General features: G+C 36.7%; 1 protein-coding gene across 8 annotated transcripts in view; it reads right to left on the reverse strand.

Moving 5' to 3' along the window:
* Window positions 1-20,118, reverse strand: part of LOC105429529 (protein Skeletor, isoforms B/C) — a 68,982-nt gene that overhangs the window by 13,144 nt on the left and 35,720 nt on the right. For all 8 annotated transcript variants that reach the window (XM_089079885.1, XM_089079884.1, XM_089079891.1 and 5 more), the window contains exons 3-4: window positions 14,343-14,568; window positions 13,106-13,217 (exon numbers count right to left, since the gene is read on the reverse strand). In XM_089079885.1, coding sequence (XP_088936011.1) covers window positions 13,106-13,217; window positions 14,343-14,568 — 338 coding nt within the window. The remainder of the gene's footprint in view (window positions 1-13,105; window positions 13,218-14,342; window positions 14,569-20,118) is intronic.

Genomic DNA, 20,118 nt, shown 5'->3' on the forward strand with positions numbered 1-20,118 from the left:
CAAAGGAATCAGATTTAAATCAATTTTTCCAAGTTTTCTGAAAAAGCAGAGTCACCCCGCCACTATCGCACCCTTCAATTCAACGACATCGGAATTCGCGCCCCCATGTCATGATATCGATCCTACGTTAATTTTTCACCGGAAAACCGACATAGTCCCTCGAAATCTTTGTCGTTTAATCTTTTCGCGATGATTTCCCAAGAAAGGCCCGATTTTGATCCGATTGTCCATGATTGGCGACTGCTGTGCGAGGGACGCGTATCTCCCAGTTTATAAACCGGGATGCGACAGTACAGGGGGTTCTCCTCGTCAATCCGATACCTTTGATGTAGCCGTTACGTACCCCCGCGCCTTCCATCCGGAGATTTCGAGCGGGCTCGTTGCGACGCTCCGTCCTCCCTAATAGTCTGTTTATCTCGTAAGCTCAGATTTAGATTCGGATTAGGGTCTATTATGCGAACTTCCCTCTACGTGCCAGACGGAAGTGTAGCTATCTAAAGCGAGAAGCTAAGCAGTATTTCACTTATCTTCTCCCCATTTTTCATAGTAGAGGAAAAGATAATTGAAATTTGTCATACCGAAAAAAATTGAATTTTATTTTAAAATTACTACTGAATTAAATTAACGAATATATCTATATTGTGCATGTTTGCATCAAATAACCTTCGAACATTTATTTGCTATCGGTAAACTTTGTACAAGAACTCAAAAATCCCAGTTATACCATTGATACAAACGCGCAACCGCATCTCAACAAAAAACGTCTCTTTAGAAACTATTTTTCTATAGCTCACAAAGGTGTTTGCTTCTAAAACCGATAAAACGCTCGAGGCTGTGCGCAAATATGATCGCGAGATTGTCTTGGATAGTCTCGATTAAAGCATTATTGGATTAATGCGAGCTTGCCTTTTCTCGTCAATAACAAATGTTATTGATAATATAATTTTTTGTATACACTGTCTAATGGTAATTCGCAAAGATTTCCAAAATATTTCTGAGCACAATACTTTACATAAGCATGAATTCACTCTCAGCTGATCAGGAAACTGTGGTATTTAACAAGTTTTCAAAAATTAGACAAAGATACAAAAGAGAGAAAGATAGGAAATATAAAATAATAACATTTGCAAAATTGTTAAATGTTGAGCAAATATCAATTAATAGCGCGACTTTCTGATTTGTCTATTTTTTTTTTTTGCAAACTTTTTCTTAAATTCGTGAAATTGAGTTTCTTATTACTATAACTATAAAGCAATTAAGAAATACTAACTTTGGCATTTAACTTTGATAATAAGAAAAGTAAGTTTTTCTAGAAAGGAACAAATCTCGTTTTCAAATTATGAAGATTCCTATGCCTTCAACTCAATAATTGCACAAATCAACGTACTTTAATTTCATCAGCATTAAAGAGTACTTTTGAAAAAAAAAATGGAGTACTTTATACTAGTCCAACTTTTATTTTTCTCTACTTCCTTCGTTGTGTATTCTTTTATATATACGTATCTTGTATTCTAAATCTCTTCTAAATCTCCACATTTTTTTAGAAATGAGATATTAATAAGCAATTACTCTCGACATATTTAGATATACAATATTGTCGAAACTATGAAAACGTTATAATAAGCTTTCGTATCAATCTTCGCCTAAGCAAGCAATAAGATACATATATGCGTTTCTCTCTCTTCCCACGTATTACGGGGGCGTCTTTTTACCCCCCACGCAGGATCTGTTCGCTACTGATACACCCGTTATAACCCGTGGGTGGTTACTCGAGCAGTCGATATTCAATCAAATAAATCCCCCTAACAAACTGGAGAGTCACGGATAGCATCGAGAAACAATTCAAGGAGAGGAAGGGGCTAAAGCGTGGTGGTAAATTCGTGAGAGAGTGAGGAAGAGAAAAGGATGGGCGGAACGAGGGAGAAAAATAGAGAAAGGGAGAAGGGAGCGAGAGGACTCCAGACGGGAAAAAGAAACGAATGAGTACGAAGGGGGGCATTACGTATCGCGGAGATTCCGGTTCCGAGCCGAGGCTGTATATTATTTTAGCGCCTTATCAAGTTTGTATCACCCCTCGTCGCACGAGGCATCGTCCCCCAACAACGCAATCGCCCCCTGTCGCGAGGCGTACGTCCTTTCGGAAATTGAGACATCGGGTCTCGTTAGGCGATGCAATACCATTGTCCCTTGCGGCTATTCCACCGGTTGACTGCATCGAAGCCGTGTTACGATGCAGTTTATAGCATTCTGTAATGCGATGCATGCATATGATCATTCCTCAAGGGTCTGATAACACTATGGCACGTATAATAATGGTAATAATAATAGAATTCATTGAGCTTAAGTCTGACTCTTTAGAGAGAGCCCGTGCACATAAAAAGGTGTAAAAAGATTAAACATATTATTACGATATAAGTGAAAAGCGTAAAAACAATTCAGACAAAAAGGTACAAGAACAAGAAAAGATTCGGAAAAATATTTATGTAAAAAAAATGGAAACAGGAAGAAAAAGAAAGTTGGGAAACAGAAACAGCAAATCGATTAAGTAAAAACTAAAAAGTAAGAAATATAGAATTAACAAAAAATATAAAAGCATTTGTTTACAAAATAGAATTATTCGTATCAAAATTTTAATTATTAATATTCACATATTCATATATACTTTTTCATTTATTTTTAATGTTATTTTGTTAAATCTCTCACAAGGTATGTTAGTAATTTTTTAGAAATATCTTCCCACGATAAAAATGATGTATAACACTTCGTAAGATTTTCATGAAATTATATAGGAAAGAATCAAGTACATGGTTCATATTATCGTTTGACAAGAGTAAAATTCGCACTAAAGGCACAGTCTTTGTGTAAACGTGTATCACCTTACTAAACAAGATCGAAACGTATCCTTTTACGAGAGTTCTATAAAATCCCAATTCAAAGTCGGAGGACAAGCAATTGGCAAGAAGGCTGATCAAAAGAGATGGAAAAACAGCGTGAGGGAGATAGGTTGAAATCCGAGTTAAAAAAGGCCTTCTATTCGCGAGATCGTTGGACTTTAAGTAGGTGATAAATTAAACGAGTCCTCCGCGTCCTCATCTCCGTAATACCTCTATATCTTTAGCCAGATTTAATGGAGCTTTTTTAACCGAAACTTTTTTACTACCTCGGATAAGCTCTTGTTAAATATGTTCCGCTGGACTAGTCTAATTACATGGGTTTAGAGCATCGTTTAAAAATTCACTTTTAGCGGAGGGGTACTTAAAAAAATATAACGAATAGATTGACTTAAGTTTCCATCTGCAAAAACAATGTTCGCGAAGTTTAATAAAGAGTCAAACGGTACCTGCTAGTTCGAAAATAAAGATTAATCATCGATAAAATGGCAATAATTATTTTCTATATAAAAAAATTATTTTAAATATCACGTTGTCAGAAATACTGCTTATTAATTTAGAACTTCAATGATTTAAAATGCTAAGACAAAATTGTTTTCCGTCTTTCAAATTTTTTTATTATAAGATGAGACTAAGGAATAATTACTTTTTGGAATCTGCAATAAATTTTTAAGCTTTCCAAAGAGAAAATTAATAATATCTTACTTTACTCCACACGTTAACAAAAATTACCAATACTTTTAAACAGAGAATTATTTCACATGAGAATTATTTCACATTTCACATTTTTCATTTATTTTATTTTATATATGTGCATATATATATATATGTATGCATACAAAGAAAGATGATTGATTTAAATATTTAATATAGGATATATATATATATATATATATATATAATCTTTTTTTTCTGCTATACTAACCAGAAGATACAAAAACGATTGTTGAAATCATTGATCGCTGATCGTATTTTTCTCTGAGTTCTGCAAAAATATTCTTTCGTGACCTTTAAAGAGCCGACCTTCCACGTATACTACGATGATATTAGTAGCAACGTTGCCTATCTTGCTATAGTATGCTATAGTATGAATGACGAAACTTTTCCAGCAACAGAAGGACCGGTGGGCGGTCCTCCGGGATACCTGGAAGTTTCGCAAGCTCCCGTCCAATCGGCGTGTTGGAAAGCGAGAGAAGTAGACAGAGAGGACAGAGAGGACATGGAGAAGGACGCGGAAGGGATGACAGAGAGTGAGGAAACAGAGCTCTTTCTCACTGGATAAAAATGACAACTTTTGCTGGGATATGCAACTATAGTGAATGTACGCGACGTTAACTTCGCTTTACTTTGCTGCATTTCGCTGCATTTTTTTCTCTTTTGCATTCTCCTTCAATTTTTTTCACATACGTGTTTTCGCGAGGGTTCGTCTATCTTTCGTTGAACCGCCGAGCCGACAACTTTCCCTCGTCGATTGCTTCCAATCGCCGGTATTCGATATTTGTTTGAAAGGAAGGGTCAATGTGCATAAAAGGAAGAAAAGCAATTTTATGTCAAAATATATCGTTCGAAAATATCTCAGTTTTTCAACATTATCGTCAAATATAATAATATAATATTATCTCCTATATATTAAAATCTGGGATAAGACAAATAAAGGAAGACAAATATAATTGAATTTTATTTCTGCCATAGAAATACAATTCAGTTTATTATATCACATCGAAAGAAACAATTTCTGATATTTATATTGTAAAACCGCGAGCAATAATCTCTTTTCACATGCTGAATGCTAGAATTCTAATTTCAGGCTCTCGCGAAAGAAAAATATGTGTCTAGTCGTCGAATGAAAGTGCCGCATATATAAATACGACGATAAAATGAAACATTAATAGTGATATTTACAGACATTTACAGACATAAAAAAATAGCTTAAGCTTTCTTCTCTATATGCGTTGTTATATATTTATATGCTGCACAACGAAACTATGTTTGAATTTCCGCACCGCCCTTCTGTAATCATCGTCGAAAAAAAATGAGTAGTTTTATGAAATCGTATGTAATAAATGTAACTACAAAACCTCTTTAAATTTGCGCCACTATTTACCATAGCGAAGACTCTCGAAAACTAGTTTCTGTCAGCCACCTTCGATTTATCCATTTTCGATCGACCTCCCATTGATACTCGGAACGTTGCATGGGCGTGTGTGAGTCAGTGAATTGCCATGTATTCGATAGGATCCAATACATTCGGCATACATCAGCATCAGCTGGTATATACCCTCACGAGGATGAGTCGATGCGTAAGTAAGGCCAAAATGGCGTACGAGACATTTAATGCCCTTCGATCTTCCGTCGAAGATTACACGTGTATTCTGTGTACTTGACTTTGAAGCTGCTGACGTTAAGTCAGATTAAACGAGAATCAATTTATTGAGTGTCAAAACCATTAAAAGCAAAGCTTTTTCAAAATATGTACGTAAATCCACTCAATGCTAAAATAATAAAAACCATAAAAAATAATAAACGATAAAAGATTGCACAAACGTAGAATGAAACATGGACGTTAATATCAATAAACAATTAATAAAATAATGTGCAGAGTTAACAAATACAATGGTGTGTTGATCGTACGTGGGTAGCGTTATTGTGGAAGAAACCATTATCACAATCGCATATTTTTCAAACACGGAAGTGATCAGATACAAGAATTACGAGCAATGAAAGCGAAAATGTTATTATCTCTCTCTTTTTAATTTCCTTTTCACAGAATTATTTTAAAATGTAGTCTTTGTTTCAAATATAAATGCTTAAAGCGAGATTTGAGTACAATGAGAAACAGTGAAATGATGAAAAGATATTTTTCGATTTCTTCTAATAAACAGTAAGATAATAAATTAAATTAAACGATAATGAGAAATCAAGACTTAATTCAAGTAATGTCGAATACAGAATTTAGGACAAATTTGTCTTTCCTTCATCATTTCTTCATTAACTGAATGATAAATCTAGTTATCAAACAACTTCAAAGATTGCCTAATCAATACTATCGCATCCTCGAGAAGACGTTGTCTTCTCGATCGAAAGCTCCGACCTTCGGAGACAAACTCTTGGCCCTCGACCTCGACACTTCGCCGGTCACCAGGGCCATGGAGTTGATCCCGTTCAAAATGGCGGCGGAGACACGGAATACCGCGACATGGACAGAAATGAGAGGAAGAGAGAGACGACGGTACGGTAGACAAGGGGAGGATACTCCAGATAGTCCCGAAAGAGCGAGAGGAGACGAGGACGACGTAGAGCAACGTGAAAAAGGGGGGGGGGCGAAAACGTCGCATCATTTTTAAAAATGAACCGGTAGATAGATAGAGCGAGAACGTAGGAACGAATAGTACGAGAAGTCATAGTCACGAAAAGAGAACGTGGAGGAGACGGAGAAACGTGAGAAAAGAGGAAAGGGTTATGCAATATATGTGAAAGAGAGGGCTGGCGGGACGAAGATGGGTGATATCTGCGGGGCAGGGCGGAGAGAGAGAGAGAGAGAGAGAAAAGGCAGGTGTGAGAGAGGAGGAGAGAAACGGTACGAGAGAGAAAAAGAGAGAAAGAGAGAGAAAGAGAATATCCTCGGCTACCAGCCAGCCAGTCAGCCAGCCCCGGCCAACATCGACCGGGTATTGTCGCGTTTGCGCTTGCGCCACTGTTATCCAGGACTATCAACCTTGCCTCAATTCCTGATCGTCCGTTTTCCGTGTCCCCGTGTTCGTACCTGTATATGTGTGTGTGTGTGTGTGTGTGTGTGTGTGTGTGTGTGTGTGTGTGTGTGTGTGTGTGTCGGGGCCATGTGTGTACGCGTGTATGCGCGTGTGTACGTATGTACACGCTACGCGCGGACACGCGGAACGCGCGACTCTCGCGGGGGTATCATCCCCCGTGAAAGCGAGGCGTCCGATCGCGCGACGATCGAATCGATAGACGTGGAGGTTTCTCGTATTCGCGGATAATCATTTTCTGCATGATCAATGAAGCTACAAATATGCGAAGACCAACGCGCGATATCGGTTGTTTCCCGCGAGGCAGCATTGGCACGTTAATAACGTGGCGTTGCTATGATTTTATTGTTGATTCGTTGTTACTCTGATAAAAGTACAAAAATAACAAAAATAACCCGTCGATTGTATTTTAATGATACAATGTACAAAAATATGCAAGCTTTTAATAAAATAAACTCAATTTATATAACTTATGTAAGAATAAAAATATGTTTCACGTGCGAATAAAATCTCTTAATTTTACACGGAATAATTCCGCTATTTTCTCGTGCTAATAGGAAAGATATCACAACTTTCTTTATTTTTCGCCAGATTAAAATTTGAAATAATACAAAATTCAATGAATGAAAATTGAATAAAAATAATTATAAATTTATTAAACGTTCACGCAGAACAGTTAATAAATTAAAATTGATATAATGTTGTTTTTATAACTTGTAGGTAAAGCGTAGACTGCGAGCAAATGTGTGTAAATATAAATTAGTATAGAAAGAATTACTTAAATAATTAATTCAATTATATAATCGATTGTAACGTAATTTCGATGACATAGACAATAAATCGCGAGAAATCGTAAATACATGCCTTAGCGGTTTGGTTAATTTGTCCACCGATTTGTACACCGACATCGTACACGAAACCGCATGCCGGTTACTCCTGTATCACCCAGTGACAAGTCGTTTGCCGATTTGTCAAGATTATTGATGGTTGTATCGATGGATAAATGCGTCCGACTTGCATTCGTCGTGCAAGTTATTGTTGCTTCAGCAAAATTAGTTCCATGAAAGTACTTTGGTTAACCGAAGTTAATGATGTACGAATGTAGAAGCAAGAAGATCGGTGATACAAATGTAGATAAAAATAGAAGCCTATACGAAATAAAGATTTGTGGCATATACTTTTGAAAAAATATAAAAATATTGTTATAGTATAACAATATTTTTTATAATTTATACTAATGGCATATATATCTATGTGGATATATCTATGTGGATAATATATATGTAAAATATTTACAATCTGTTTGTTCATATTTTTCTTAAGAGAAAATCTCTAGTTGTTGGAGAGATATATCACGAATTGTCAAAAGATAGAAATATCAAGAGAAGCAGACTTACGTGTTATGAAAAGGCGGTAAGGGAACGTCAAATATTGTGTGATACGTCCGAAGTAAATCTCTTGCAAGACGCTTTTTCAAGTATTTCCGTGCGAGAAGATATCGCGGAGATCCCCCATGTCCGATATGAAATCGATTATTAACGTTGATTTCATCGAAGAATCGAAATCCAACGGCATGGTACGGTTCCCGAAGTTACACAACGTGCTCGGAAAGCTTTCGCCAATACAATGAATGATGTCAATATAGGGAAAAAACGTTTCAAAGCTTTTACGCACGCCACCATGAACTTATCAATGTCGCTTTTATATTTTACATTGTTGACAGCATCGCAAAATCGCCCACACGTGTCACTAAATTCTATTACTCCGCCGAAATGACTGACGGGTTACAGAGTTTTGATCGAAAGTGATTTTGTCATGGTATATTTGCAGTATTTATTTCGATATGCGATGAAAAAACGACGATAAAACGATGTGAATGTGTTAATGTACATTAACGATATATTTTATAAATAATAAATTGTGCAAGCGTAACGAAAAATGCGCGTTATTTATTGCACCACTCTCAGTTCCATTAACGATCATTTTGAATTAATTTGATCAAAATCGACGTAAAATAATACTAAATAATAAATAATACTAAAAGTAATACTAAATAACAGAGAAATAATAATAGATAGAAGAGGATAGTAAAAATACAACATTATTATTCATGGACGATTTCAATGACAATAATAAATTTAAACAATTATCCCGTATAACGTGTCTCTTTATATACAATTTTCCAAAAAAAACATAAATATATCAATATTGAAAAATTGAAGAATGAAATCAATAAAATAGACACTTAAAATTGAAAAGAAAATTGTATGCTAAAAATACTTGTATGCAATAAATATATTACAAATATGTACAATATCGACGCAGCATAATTTTATGCTCAACAAGAACGCGATTCTTTTGTGCCTTCTCTTTTGAACACTCTAAAAATCTATTCTAAGCGATTATTAAATGACGCTCTCGTGCAGGGTTGGATCGTCCACTTGGTGCCAGAAGCAATCGTACTCCGTCATCCCACCCCGAAAACTATGAGGCGTTTAATTAACTCCGGGAGGCCAGGAAAGAGACCGTAGAATTCACATGCAAATTCTCCGTGACATGATTGCGGAACAACCATTTCTTTTTTCAACTGAAACTCGGCTACCAAAACGACCACCGACTTCTGACACTTCGCGCCAGATAAATTTTATACGGAAATATCTCCATTTCAATTCGAAAACAAAAGTCATCAAAAGAGTACGTAAAAAACGTGAAAAAAAGTTGATACATATCTGCTTTTTTTCAAATGTATTGCTTTCTCAAAAAAACAGGGTTATTTTCCAGAAAACGATTCCGACGAAAGGACGACGAGAAAAAGTGAAAGGAAGTTGGTTATTTCTGTTATTACAAAAAAAACGCTTGCTTAAAAATTGCTTGCTAATATTACTATAATATCGTAAAAATAGCGATTACTACAAGGCACAGGATAAATGTAAAATAATTTCTGATTATCCGCATCCCGATGATGTAACATAAATAATGAATATCCGCAACGGTTAATCGGTAGATTGTGCAATTTTATTTTTATACAGTTTGTCGTACACGTGTAATCGGATGTGCAAGTGAGTCACAATGCCGCAAGAGATGATGGATGCGCGATCGCGCAATCGTGAGTAGCGAAGTAGTCACGTCACGCATAGGTCAGGTAGAAAAAATAAAGAATACTGTAATCGACAGACCGATGACACCCGCGAAAGTTGGTCGATGTTGGATACGATGTTAATCCTACACTAAAACCGCTATTATTTTTTTTTTCCTTACTTTGGCCGATATACATACTCACAGAAATTTTAAATTTAAAATTTATTAAAATTTATTACAAATTACAGATTTTTATAACATTTTCATAATAATAATAATACGATTTAAATACACATATTAATCAAGTCAAGACTATCAACAATAATATGATATTTAAATACTTAAATTTATCTTACATTTATCGTATAGTTTTTTATTTTATTTATTATTTTATTAACTTGAACGTAAAAAATATATATATATATAATATACTTGTGAAAGATAACCACGTAAAATGATTTACGATGATAATATAAGTAAGTGGAGTGCACGTAATGTGTTATTACGAATATGCGTTTATTTTTAAAAAAATACAGTTTTTATAAGAATAAAGTTAAAATGTTGAATTTTGCATAACCAAACTTTATATAATTTTCCAGGTATTATCGCCCGTTGTTACGTGCAAAGTATAAAAAATTCATGTCCGGAAATTAAAGATGACGTATCCTACGTCACTTAATTTACATTCTCACCGTGCAACGCGATTAAATCTTAAATTATTATACACCGAGTGTTCAACATTTTTCCAATAAATGGCATTTATGAGCGAAAGAAGTGGAGTTTTTCTACAGTGAACTCGAGATCGATCAATGGCATTCTATTCACGCGTTTACTATGCGACAGAGAGAGAATGCGATTAATCGCGAGTAAGAGTCGTCGAATCGGGAGAGAGAAGTGGAATATCGCGAAGCGTAAGGATAACGAAGATGCAGAACAAGATGACAAACCGATCATCGGCTTCGACGATTCGAATTTCCTCGCGAAAGACGAACGTCGTTGCCGGAGATAAAATCAGAACGGGATGATGACGAGAAATTGTTTCCACCTATTCGCCTATGATATAGACACAAAAGTGATACGACTGCCCGCTTTCGGACAGCAGTCGAGAGACAGGATAGATGAAGGGAAAAAATTACTAAATCCTACATGAATCAGTGGCTTGAATCCATTGAGCGGCGGTTTGATATCGCCGAAGGATATCTCTCTGTTCTTTTGAAAGGAAGCCCAGCGGATTTGAAGGAAGAAAGATATGGGTTGCCGAAGGAACGGGACTTTGAGAGGAAGCGGAAGAAGATCCCGAGAGCCAGAAGGGAAAGAGGAATGGACGAAAGAAGGAGCGAGAAGAGGGCTTACCCTGACAATACATCCGCTCTTCGGGGGTAGCGCGAGGGAGTGCTGACTGACAGACAGCTCCCGTCTACCAGATATCCGAGCAAAACCTACATCTTCCTCCTACACACTGTGTATAGTATCAACCATCCAGTTGAGAGATCCACTTCTTCTATAAATCACAGAAAGGGAAGCACGCGCTTCTAAAAGTCGGAACTCTTAGAAATGTTTCAATGATGTGCATTATAAGATTTCCTTTTGTGATCGTAATCAAAGAATATCCTGTTTGATCAGAAACGTTCCGCGTCTCCAGACCTAGTACCGTCATTCGAGATCCAAATCTGATAAATATTGCAAATGAGAATCGCGCGGATAATCTTTTTTAATGTAATGACAGACATTATGTCAATCAACTGACTATCGCCGGTAGGTAATCGTTTTGCTTCCCTGTAACAAGAACGCTCGTTTCTGCTACTTAATAAAGTACCTTTTACGATACGACATGGGAAACCTACCGCCGTAAAATTTTTCCCCCGAGCGCAACCCCCTAAGGCTACCACTCGATCGGCGGGGCGGCCGCAAACGAGAACGATTTATATCAAACCCCGGACGATGACTCGCGGCGATCGTAATGGGACACCCGGTAGAATGGACCGTAGACGGCGGCCAGCGCGTTTTGCGGTGACAGAGCGTGTCTGATGGAGGGTTGTCACGGTGTGGGAGCACCCCTTAGACTTCGATATTAAAGCCCTCCTCTAATATAAGAGCAAAAGCTTCGCTCTCCACCGCCGATATGCTCGCCTCAAACCTTTTTCCCCTTCTAAAGACAGCGATATCGCGCCTGTGTGTCGTTATATTCATACATGTAAGTCCGACAAAAAAAGGGAAAGGGAAAACTAAAAGGGTAGTCCCGGGTTGAAACGTAGATTCATGCATGCATCCAGATTTTTCAACATCGACTCTCAAACCGAAAGGACGTAATCTATTTAAGAGGATATCTCTCTACCTTCTAATTTGTGTGCTTCTCGAGGAGAGGAGTTGGAAGAGAGAGCTAAGCTGGATTAACTCGAGAGTATAAGCATATATCGTGCAAAACATAGAGAGCAAAAAAAATATTCAATTTGATAGAGATAAAATAAAAGAAGATACATGAGAAAAGTGTTGCACAGAATTGCTCATCTTGAAAATATCTTACTAAAGTTATCTATATATTATAAAAACAAGTTACTCATCGTGAAATGTAAATGTTCTCTCGTTCCAAATTATAAAGATAAACTTCAATATTTTTTACGCGTTTACATTAGCACGCTTTATCCTCGCTATCGCATGTTTAATCATCTGCACACACGCGAGCGAGATACCAGAAAGATAAAGAGATACCGAATCGCACGCGCGTTTAGACCAGCGTGCACCCGAATGAAGAAGCGGGAGAAAGCTGAGAAAAGGGCTTGTACCCTAACTTGCGTGTGCATGTGTGCGTAGATGTGTGGGGATGCGCGTGCACGCGTTCGAGCCCCTAGACTCGGTTTCCGTATCCATCTCATACGCACCATTGACCTCGAATGCACGTCCGATAGAGCTTCTCTGAACCTCCTCAAAAATCAAGTTATCTCTATTCTCCGCGCATCGTGGCGTTTGGAATAAAACGCGACGTGTCGATATACCGAAGAATCAAACAATGAATGCCTTACATCTCGCGTATGTAAACCTTTCGAGAAATATTGCAAAATCTATCGCACGAACATCAAAGGTGGGAATTCCTATTTCGTCGACGAAAATGACGAAGATAAATTATCTCGTATAATCGCGAATTCCTATGCAAATCATTAATATTATTAAGCAAAATATTCAAAGCGTTCAGAGAAAAAAATGCTCGATTATCCATAATATTCCGATATATAAATTATTTTTTTTATCAATTTTAATATGTAAATACAAATTTTAAAATCTCAGATTTTACTTTCGCAGAAAAATATGTGGGAAAAATGGAATCGGTACGTATATATGTAATATCAAGATCGATCGTTACAATTTACTCACTGTAAATCTTCTACACCAAACGCTCAGCCATTTGATGTCTCGAATGCGTTTTCCACCGGGTAGCCTCAGGATAATATCTGTGTAGTTGTACGCCTCCAATACTTGTGGGTCACTGTTGAAGAGAAAAGGGAAAAATAAAAGTAGTAACATAAAACGTAACTGACACTGCTGGAATATAATTGAAGCGTCTATTTCGAAATCATATAAGTTCATAAATTATACTTCTATTTCTGAAGTTTAACCATTCCTGACATTTACTTGCCGTTCCATTTATATCACGCTGTAATTAAATAAACTTAAATGTCTCGCATGTATCTCTCACACCGTTATAACAAATTCCATCAGTTATTTAAATTTCCCGAAGTTATATAGACTCATCGTCGTTTATTATAATGATAGATTTGATTGATTTCACGTCCCTTAATGTCGTCAGCAAATTTGCGTGAATGATCAAGAGAGCAGGACCGACCGAGAGAATGGGCCAAGGCGAGTTATGCATGCAGACAGGGATGTAGAAGGTCGAAAAGAAGGGCGCGGGTAGGAAGTGGCGAGAGTGATGCAGGGCGAACGCGCGGCAGTCCGTAACCAAGGGATGAAATGAAATTCAAAGAGCCTGTTGTACGCGCGGTCGTATATGCGGCAAGAGGCAGCGGGAGGGGGTGAAAAACAGAAGGAAGGCCGAACGAGTGAGTCGTGCGCGGGAGAGTGCAGTTAATAAAACGGGAATTATACGCCAATCTCGTTCGGATTTCATCTGCGCGAGCACTTTATTACGTTTCTACTCGGTTGCTTCCTATTCATTTTAGTACACGTTCGAAAAATCGCGTGCAACGAGTATCATATTAAGATATATATATATATATATATATATACATACACAACATATACACATGCACATATATAAAAACACAAAATATCGTATATACTCACAATTCTACTTTTCTGTGTTGAACAATTAGTTACTTAAATCGCGACAGTCGGATTATTAATCTCACATAAAATTTCTTATAATTATTTTGAGACAAGCAAAATTAAACAATCTAATTGATTTATGTCAATTACAAATTATTTTTCTCTAATGTAATAGATGACTTTGTTTTATTTATATTGTTACAAGATTTCAAACAATAAACAAAATCAAATAGATTAATGTTGAATGAATCAATACTTTAGAAAAAAATGCATATATTTTTCTATCATATATAAAATGACAAATATGAGAAATAACTTCAATTACCTGTCCTTATCAGTTTCGGGATAAGGTACAATGTAACCTTCGGGATTAGGCTGGGAAGTGTTTCCAACCCAGAAATAAGCATCCGGGCCGGTGCCGTCATAACAAAATCCTTTTATAAATATCGTTGCATCGTCAACGGCATACACTTTACCTTTAATGCCATGTGCGTATTCTTGTAAGGTTCCAATTAATTTGCCATAATAATTGGGTCCGTTTCTGGCATAACCTGAAAATAAAAATAATATGATTATGATTATATCTAATAATTATGATTATATCTAAGAAATATTTTCTCAAATATTTTCTCAGGTACAATTTATTTATGATCTATTAAAATCTTTTTATATCATTTATAAAATGCATTTATAAAATTGTAAATATTCCAGTTATTTTAATATTATTAATTAAAAATTAAAAGCGCTATTGCAAATAACGGATACACCTACGGATACACCATGTACACCTTCTTTACAAATAAAATAAATTTTGATTATTTCCTATTCTTCTTATTCTTCATCTTATACGTATGCGTACTTTTCAACGGTGCGATTGTCTGACTTGACTAAAGCTTCTCGAAAGATAACTAAAGCGATTTGTGAATTTTGTCCGAACGAGCAGCGAGTCGGGGATATCGTGGAGGAAGTACGTTTCACCCTCATGATGTAGGTTGGACGCATCGCCGCCCCGATACAAAACCGATGCGATGCCGCCTCGACAGCGCAAAGGGAAGCCGGCGTGGCGCGGTTCCGCGATTTGCATGAATTTCATTTCATTTGCTCGACAGGTCTGTAAAGCCGGGCGCCGTAAATGTATATATATATATATATGTGTGTGTGTGTGTGTGTGTGTGTGTGTGTGTGTGTGTGTGTGTGTGTGTGTGTATCGGAAGATTCACCCGCAACAGTAAAGATCAGAGAGCGTTTACGACCAGGATCTGGAGAGCTCCAATGATAATCATTCGGCGCGCATCTAGGAAGAGCATGTTTAAAAGCTGAAATGCAAGGCATCCGAAAGCTTAGCCAACTACGTCCGAAAGATAATAGAAATAGAAGTTCGATACGGAAAAATAGAATAAAATTAGCAGATTAGGACTTAGCCTTTAATCCTTAGGGCATCGGCCGTGGAACACACATAGATCTAAAGACCTCTCACTATCGGTTATCTTAATTCTATTTCTATAGAACAAAAAACATTTAAATAAAATATAAGGAAAAAGATTTTTAAATGTGATAAAAATATTTTGTTTATCATAACAGAATTTATAAAAATATTAAAAATATATGTAATGTTATCGAGTCGAGCGAAATATTTGCACGATATATTACTACATAACATAATAAATTTATGTAATAATAAAATATTTATACACTTTAAAATATATTTTCAAAACTATCATTTTTCTCTTAAAACTAAACTTAAAATTTGTATTAAAAATATATATAAAATATACACAAAAAGATACATAACTGCAAATCCTATATTGTATCTTCAAAATGATAATAAAAGAATTAACAAGTGTATCAAATATTAAACTTATACTTTTTATTCTACATGTTTTTTACATATATAATAATATTAGCGTAAAAATAATAATTATCATGTTTAATATTATCAATTAAACAGTAATACATAAAGAAACCAAAATTTCCAAGCGTCAAAAACAATTTAAAAAATTCGCTTAACAGCGATCGTGCGAGCATCCGCACAGCAAGCGCTGTGCCCATGTGGAATAAGTGGCGTGCGGGGGTTTCTGTATTTAAAGTAGCGGCCCGTTAGCGTCGTTGTAGCGCGTTAATTCGTCCCGGTGATTATGGATCCATTAGCGTGGCAGCCAACAAATAGCACGGTACAATCCAATAACCGTCGCGGCCCATAATAAAAGGGGAGGAACAGGTTTAGGCACCAGTCGGGGGTAGTTTAGTTGGTGGTGCATAGTCACGTGTATATACGCGCGTCCTCGTTGTTGTGTATGGAAAGCTTCACAGACACACGCGTGTCCACGGAATCCGCAAGGGTGGCTCCACACCCTCCCCCATGCAGGACGCAGCAGATAGCGATCATTGCGTTCATTGTCGCATCATTGTAATATCCTCCTGCTATAGCGAAAGGGTTGGGCGGACGAAGAAATGGTCGTGAAGGCCCAGGAAATTCCCCGCCAATGTCTGTGTGAAAGTACCGAACAGGGTGAACGATGAGAGAGGGTGGGATAAAAGCCTTCAGCGTTATTTCTAAAGACCGACATCAACGACGTCTTGATCATCAACCTACTTCCGTGAAAACGTCAACGAAACGCGACGTAGTTAAGAGAGATCTATGCTACTAATATTTTTTCACTGTCATTATTGAAGTATCACAAATATGTCAAGTAATATAGTATAAATGAATGTAGTATTTATGTATGATCTAGAAATTAAATCTAATAAAAATTATAGACAGAACTAAATTAAAGACAAAATTTAAATAATTATACTATAATAATTATTTAGCTTTAACCATTTATAATTTTTGTAAAAGTTATTATCTGAGAAATTATTATTCAATACAAATATATCTTACTCAATGATTGATTTTTACACTGGTTTAAATTCATTGTTCAGTTTTCCGAAAGATTCAAAGGATTGTGCGCTGTATTGGAGCTTGAATTCGCTCAACATTCGGGATGAATATCGGCTTCGGGCAGTGAGCCCGACGGTATGGCGAGCTATTAAATGACGAATCATATTCATTCACGAGCATGCTCGGTATCTTCTACGCTAGTAAAATCGGGAGTTTTAAGCAAACAAGTTGGCCAATTTTATTCATAGTCTGACCTGTGACATCAAAATATAAAAAAAAAATATCTCAGTATCTATATACATATATCTCTCTGCCATTTTGTTAGATAAAACAAGTTTTTTCGACTCGTGTGACTTTGAATCAAATCATCATCTGTAAACATCTATTAAAAAATTAAATTTTCAAAAAGAAGTGAAAGAAAAATGTACGTGTTTGTTACAAAAAATTTTTTAATAAACTAATAATACTATTTTAATTAAAAGAGATATTATAAGAAAAAAATTATACATTACAAACGTAATGAAATAACGTGATTTTAATTTAATTTCTATAATATAATAATATCAAAAATTGAGTCAATAAAAAAAATATATTATTTTAATAGAAATCTGCATTAAGCAGAATAAAATATTTCATTTTAAAAATTTAGCGCCGCTAAATTAAACATTTTAACAAAATTAATGTATATTTAATTTTCATTTCACCTTTAGCATATTTTTATAGTAATAAATATTTGGATTAAGTTAAATAATTATTTTGTTTTAAAAATATTTTAAAATCTTGCATAAATATAATTTAAATGATTATTGAAATTGAAATCCGCGTTTGACATTTTCAATAGACCAAGTATCGTCCTCATTAGATTTTTAAAAAATATAACTCATAAGTTATAACAGATATCAATAAAAATATTAAAATGTATAAAATATTTGGTGCATATTTGTTATGTTACATTTTTTTTCATAAACATAGGAAAAAAAAATGTCAGATTAATTCGAACAAAATCTTCATTGATGCGAGGGAGACCGCGTCATTTAACTGGCCGGCCGCACAAATGAAAGCTCGCCGTGGACTCCGCGAGGTTCGTTTGAAAGCAGGATATGGTGCTAGAACGATCGAGGGAGTTCGGTCAACATTTGAGCACGGTAAACAGCACCCACTTGTCAATACCCCTCTCACATCTATCTCTCTCCGTTGGTCTCTCTGCCGATCGGCTTCCGAATTGCGCATAGGTCCTTCGAATAGTCCCCCCCTCTCCCACCAACACACATTGATCTTAGCTAGGGTCGTCTTAGGGACCATCGCGCCCTAGGAACTGTCCCTTAGCTCGGGGCATCACTCGACACAAAGCATATTGCGTACGCTGCAAATGCGTACGCGCGAGCATAAGGTTCGTTAGCGCGTGACGTACGGTCTTTACTATCACGATCGAATCTGATGGATCCTTTGTGCTGCGCATTTAACGGAGGATCGACCGAGCCTAATCCGCTTTTTGCTCGGCAAAGCGCGAATACGCATAGTGATGTATGTAACGTGGTGACGAATCGGGACAAAGTGGCTGAATGCGCGTTGCATTTGCAGCAGTGTTTGCGTTGCGTTGCGTTGCGTTGCGTTGCATTGCGCCGCGACGTTGCGTTGCTCTCCAAGAGAGAGACGCGTATTTTCGTCGCCTGAGCCGCGCGTAGAGATCGGTCTCGTGTGTTGGGTCCATAGCATGGGAAACCCGAGCCCCTCGAAAATTGTACCCGTTCTCAAAGCACGTTTCCCAATGCTCACGTCGCGATCACGCAAACCGCGCAGATCTCCGATTTTCATTCCCTATCGATCGCAGGAAGGAAAGGAAAAAAAAAGAGACCGATTTTCTACGACCGGTTTCGATTCACAGGTTCGAACACCGATTAAACTCGGATTAACAGATAAAGAGATCGGTTAAAGAGATACACATTCCTAAGCCGGATCGGTACGCGACCGGTTAAGTGCGCCGGGCGGCGTACGAGCGCGCTTTCACTTTCGTCGAGCACGAATCGTGCAACGCGGTCGATCAAGCGAAAACCGACCAATGTCCCTCCGACATTGCGTTCAATCGCAAGCGAGCAACGGCGAGAGATGTTTCCAGGTGATTCCCCACGTCGCCTCGCACGCCGGGCTTTCCCCGTAAGAGAGAAAGTAACGGGAGACGGCGGAACTCTCGGTGACTTAGGACATTAACGAGACTAACCGGATTCATCGCGCGGCTGCGACGGCGACAGCGGGGGCGGGAGAGCCAACGGGGGAAACGCCGAAGAAAGGAGAGTACCGGGCGGTGGCACTGATTTTAATCAAGATATGGCCTGGCAGCAGCCAACGGCGGATCAAGCGAGCCAGGGCTTATCGATTTTCTAAGTGCTCCCGACCGACGGAGCTGTCGTCGCGACACCCGGCGTGAATTTGAAACTAATGGAAAGAGAGATTTGCACGCGCGCATTTTATTATCCACCCGATCGTCAGGCACTCGTTCGAATTTTTTTTTTTTTTAAATCACCGCTTCTGTTTCTCCTACTAGCGAGCCATATTTAAGCCATATTTCAATCATCGAATTCTATCCAATCCAAAATTCACTAGAACTAGAAGCTACAAAAAATACCTTTTATTTTATTTTGTTTTAGGTACACTCATTTTTAAACGCTTTATTTTAATTTTTAACGTTTTTGAATATAATTGCGTACTTTATGTATAAATTATACAAAAGTGCATAACAAGTTTTTATAAAAAAGGTTAATAAATTAATTTAGAATTAGTTTTTTTAATTCAAGAATGTATAAATTCTCTTCCCTCTATTTGTCAACATTTACATTTTTACCAAGTACTGATATCTCGAGATTGTGTAATTTGCATTTTACTAACTATCGGGCAGAGCTAGTCTTTTGTTACGCTATTCTTTGTTCGCACTGATTATGCAATTTTAAAATCAATTCTTATCCTTCTTACGAAAGGAATAATTTCTCGAAGACTTTATATTTAAAATATCGATCTTACTCATACATAAATAATAGCGTAAAATGTCAAGAAGAAACAGTCAATCATAAATTATGTAACGAAAATGTTTGTAAGATTAAACTATTCAATTCATTTGTATATTGAATATATAAAATTAATATATATATATATATATATATATATATATATATATATATAAAATGAAAATAAACTTAATCTTACATTATAATATTTTATACCATAT

The sequence above is a fragment of the Pogonomyrmex barbatus genome, unplaced genomic scaffold, assembly GCF_055798465.1.
Source record: "Pogonomyrmex barbatus isolate J1 unplaced genomic scaffold, ASM5579846v1 scaffold3, whole genome shotgun sequence".
NCBI classification, from domain to species: domain Eukaryota; kingdom Metazoa; phylum Arthropoda; class Insecta; order Hymenoptera; family Formicidae; genus Pogonomyrmex; species Pogonomyrmex barbatus.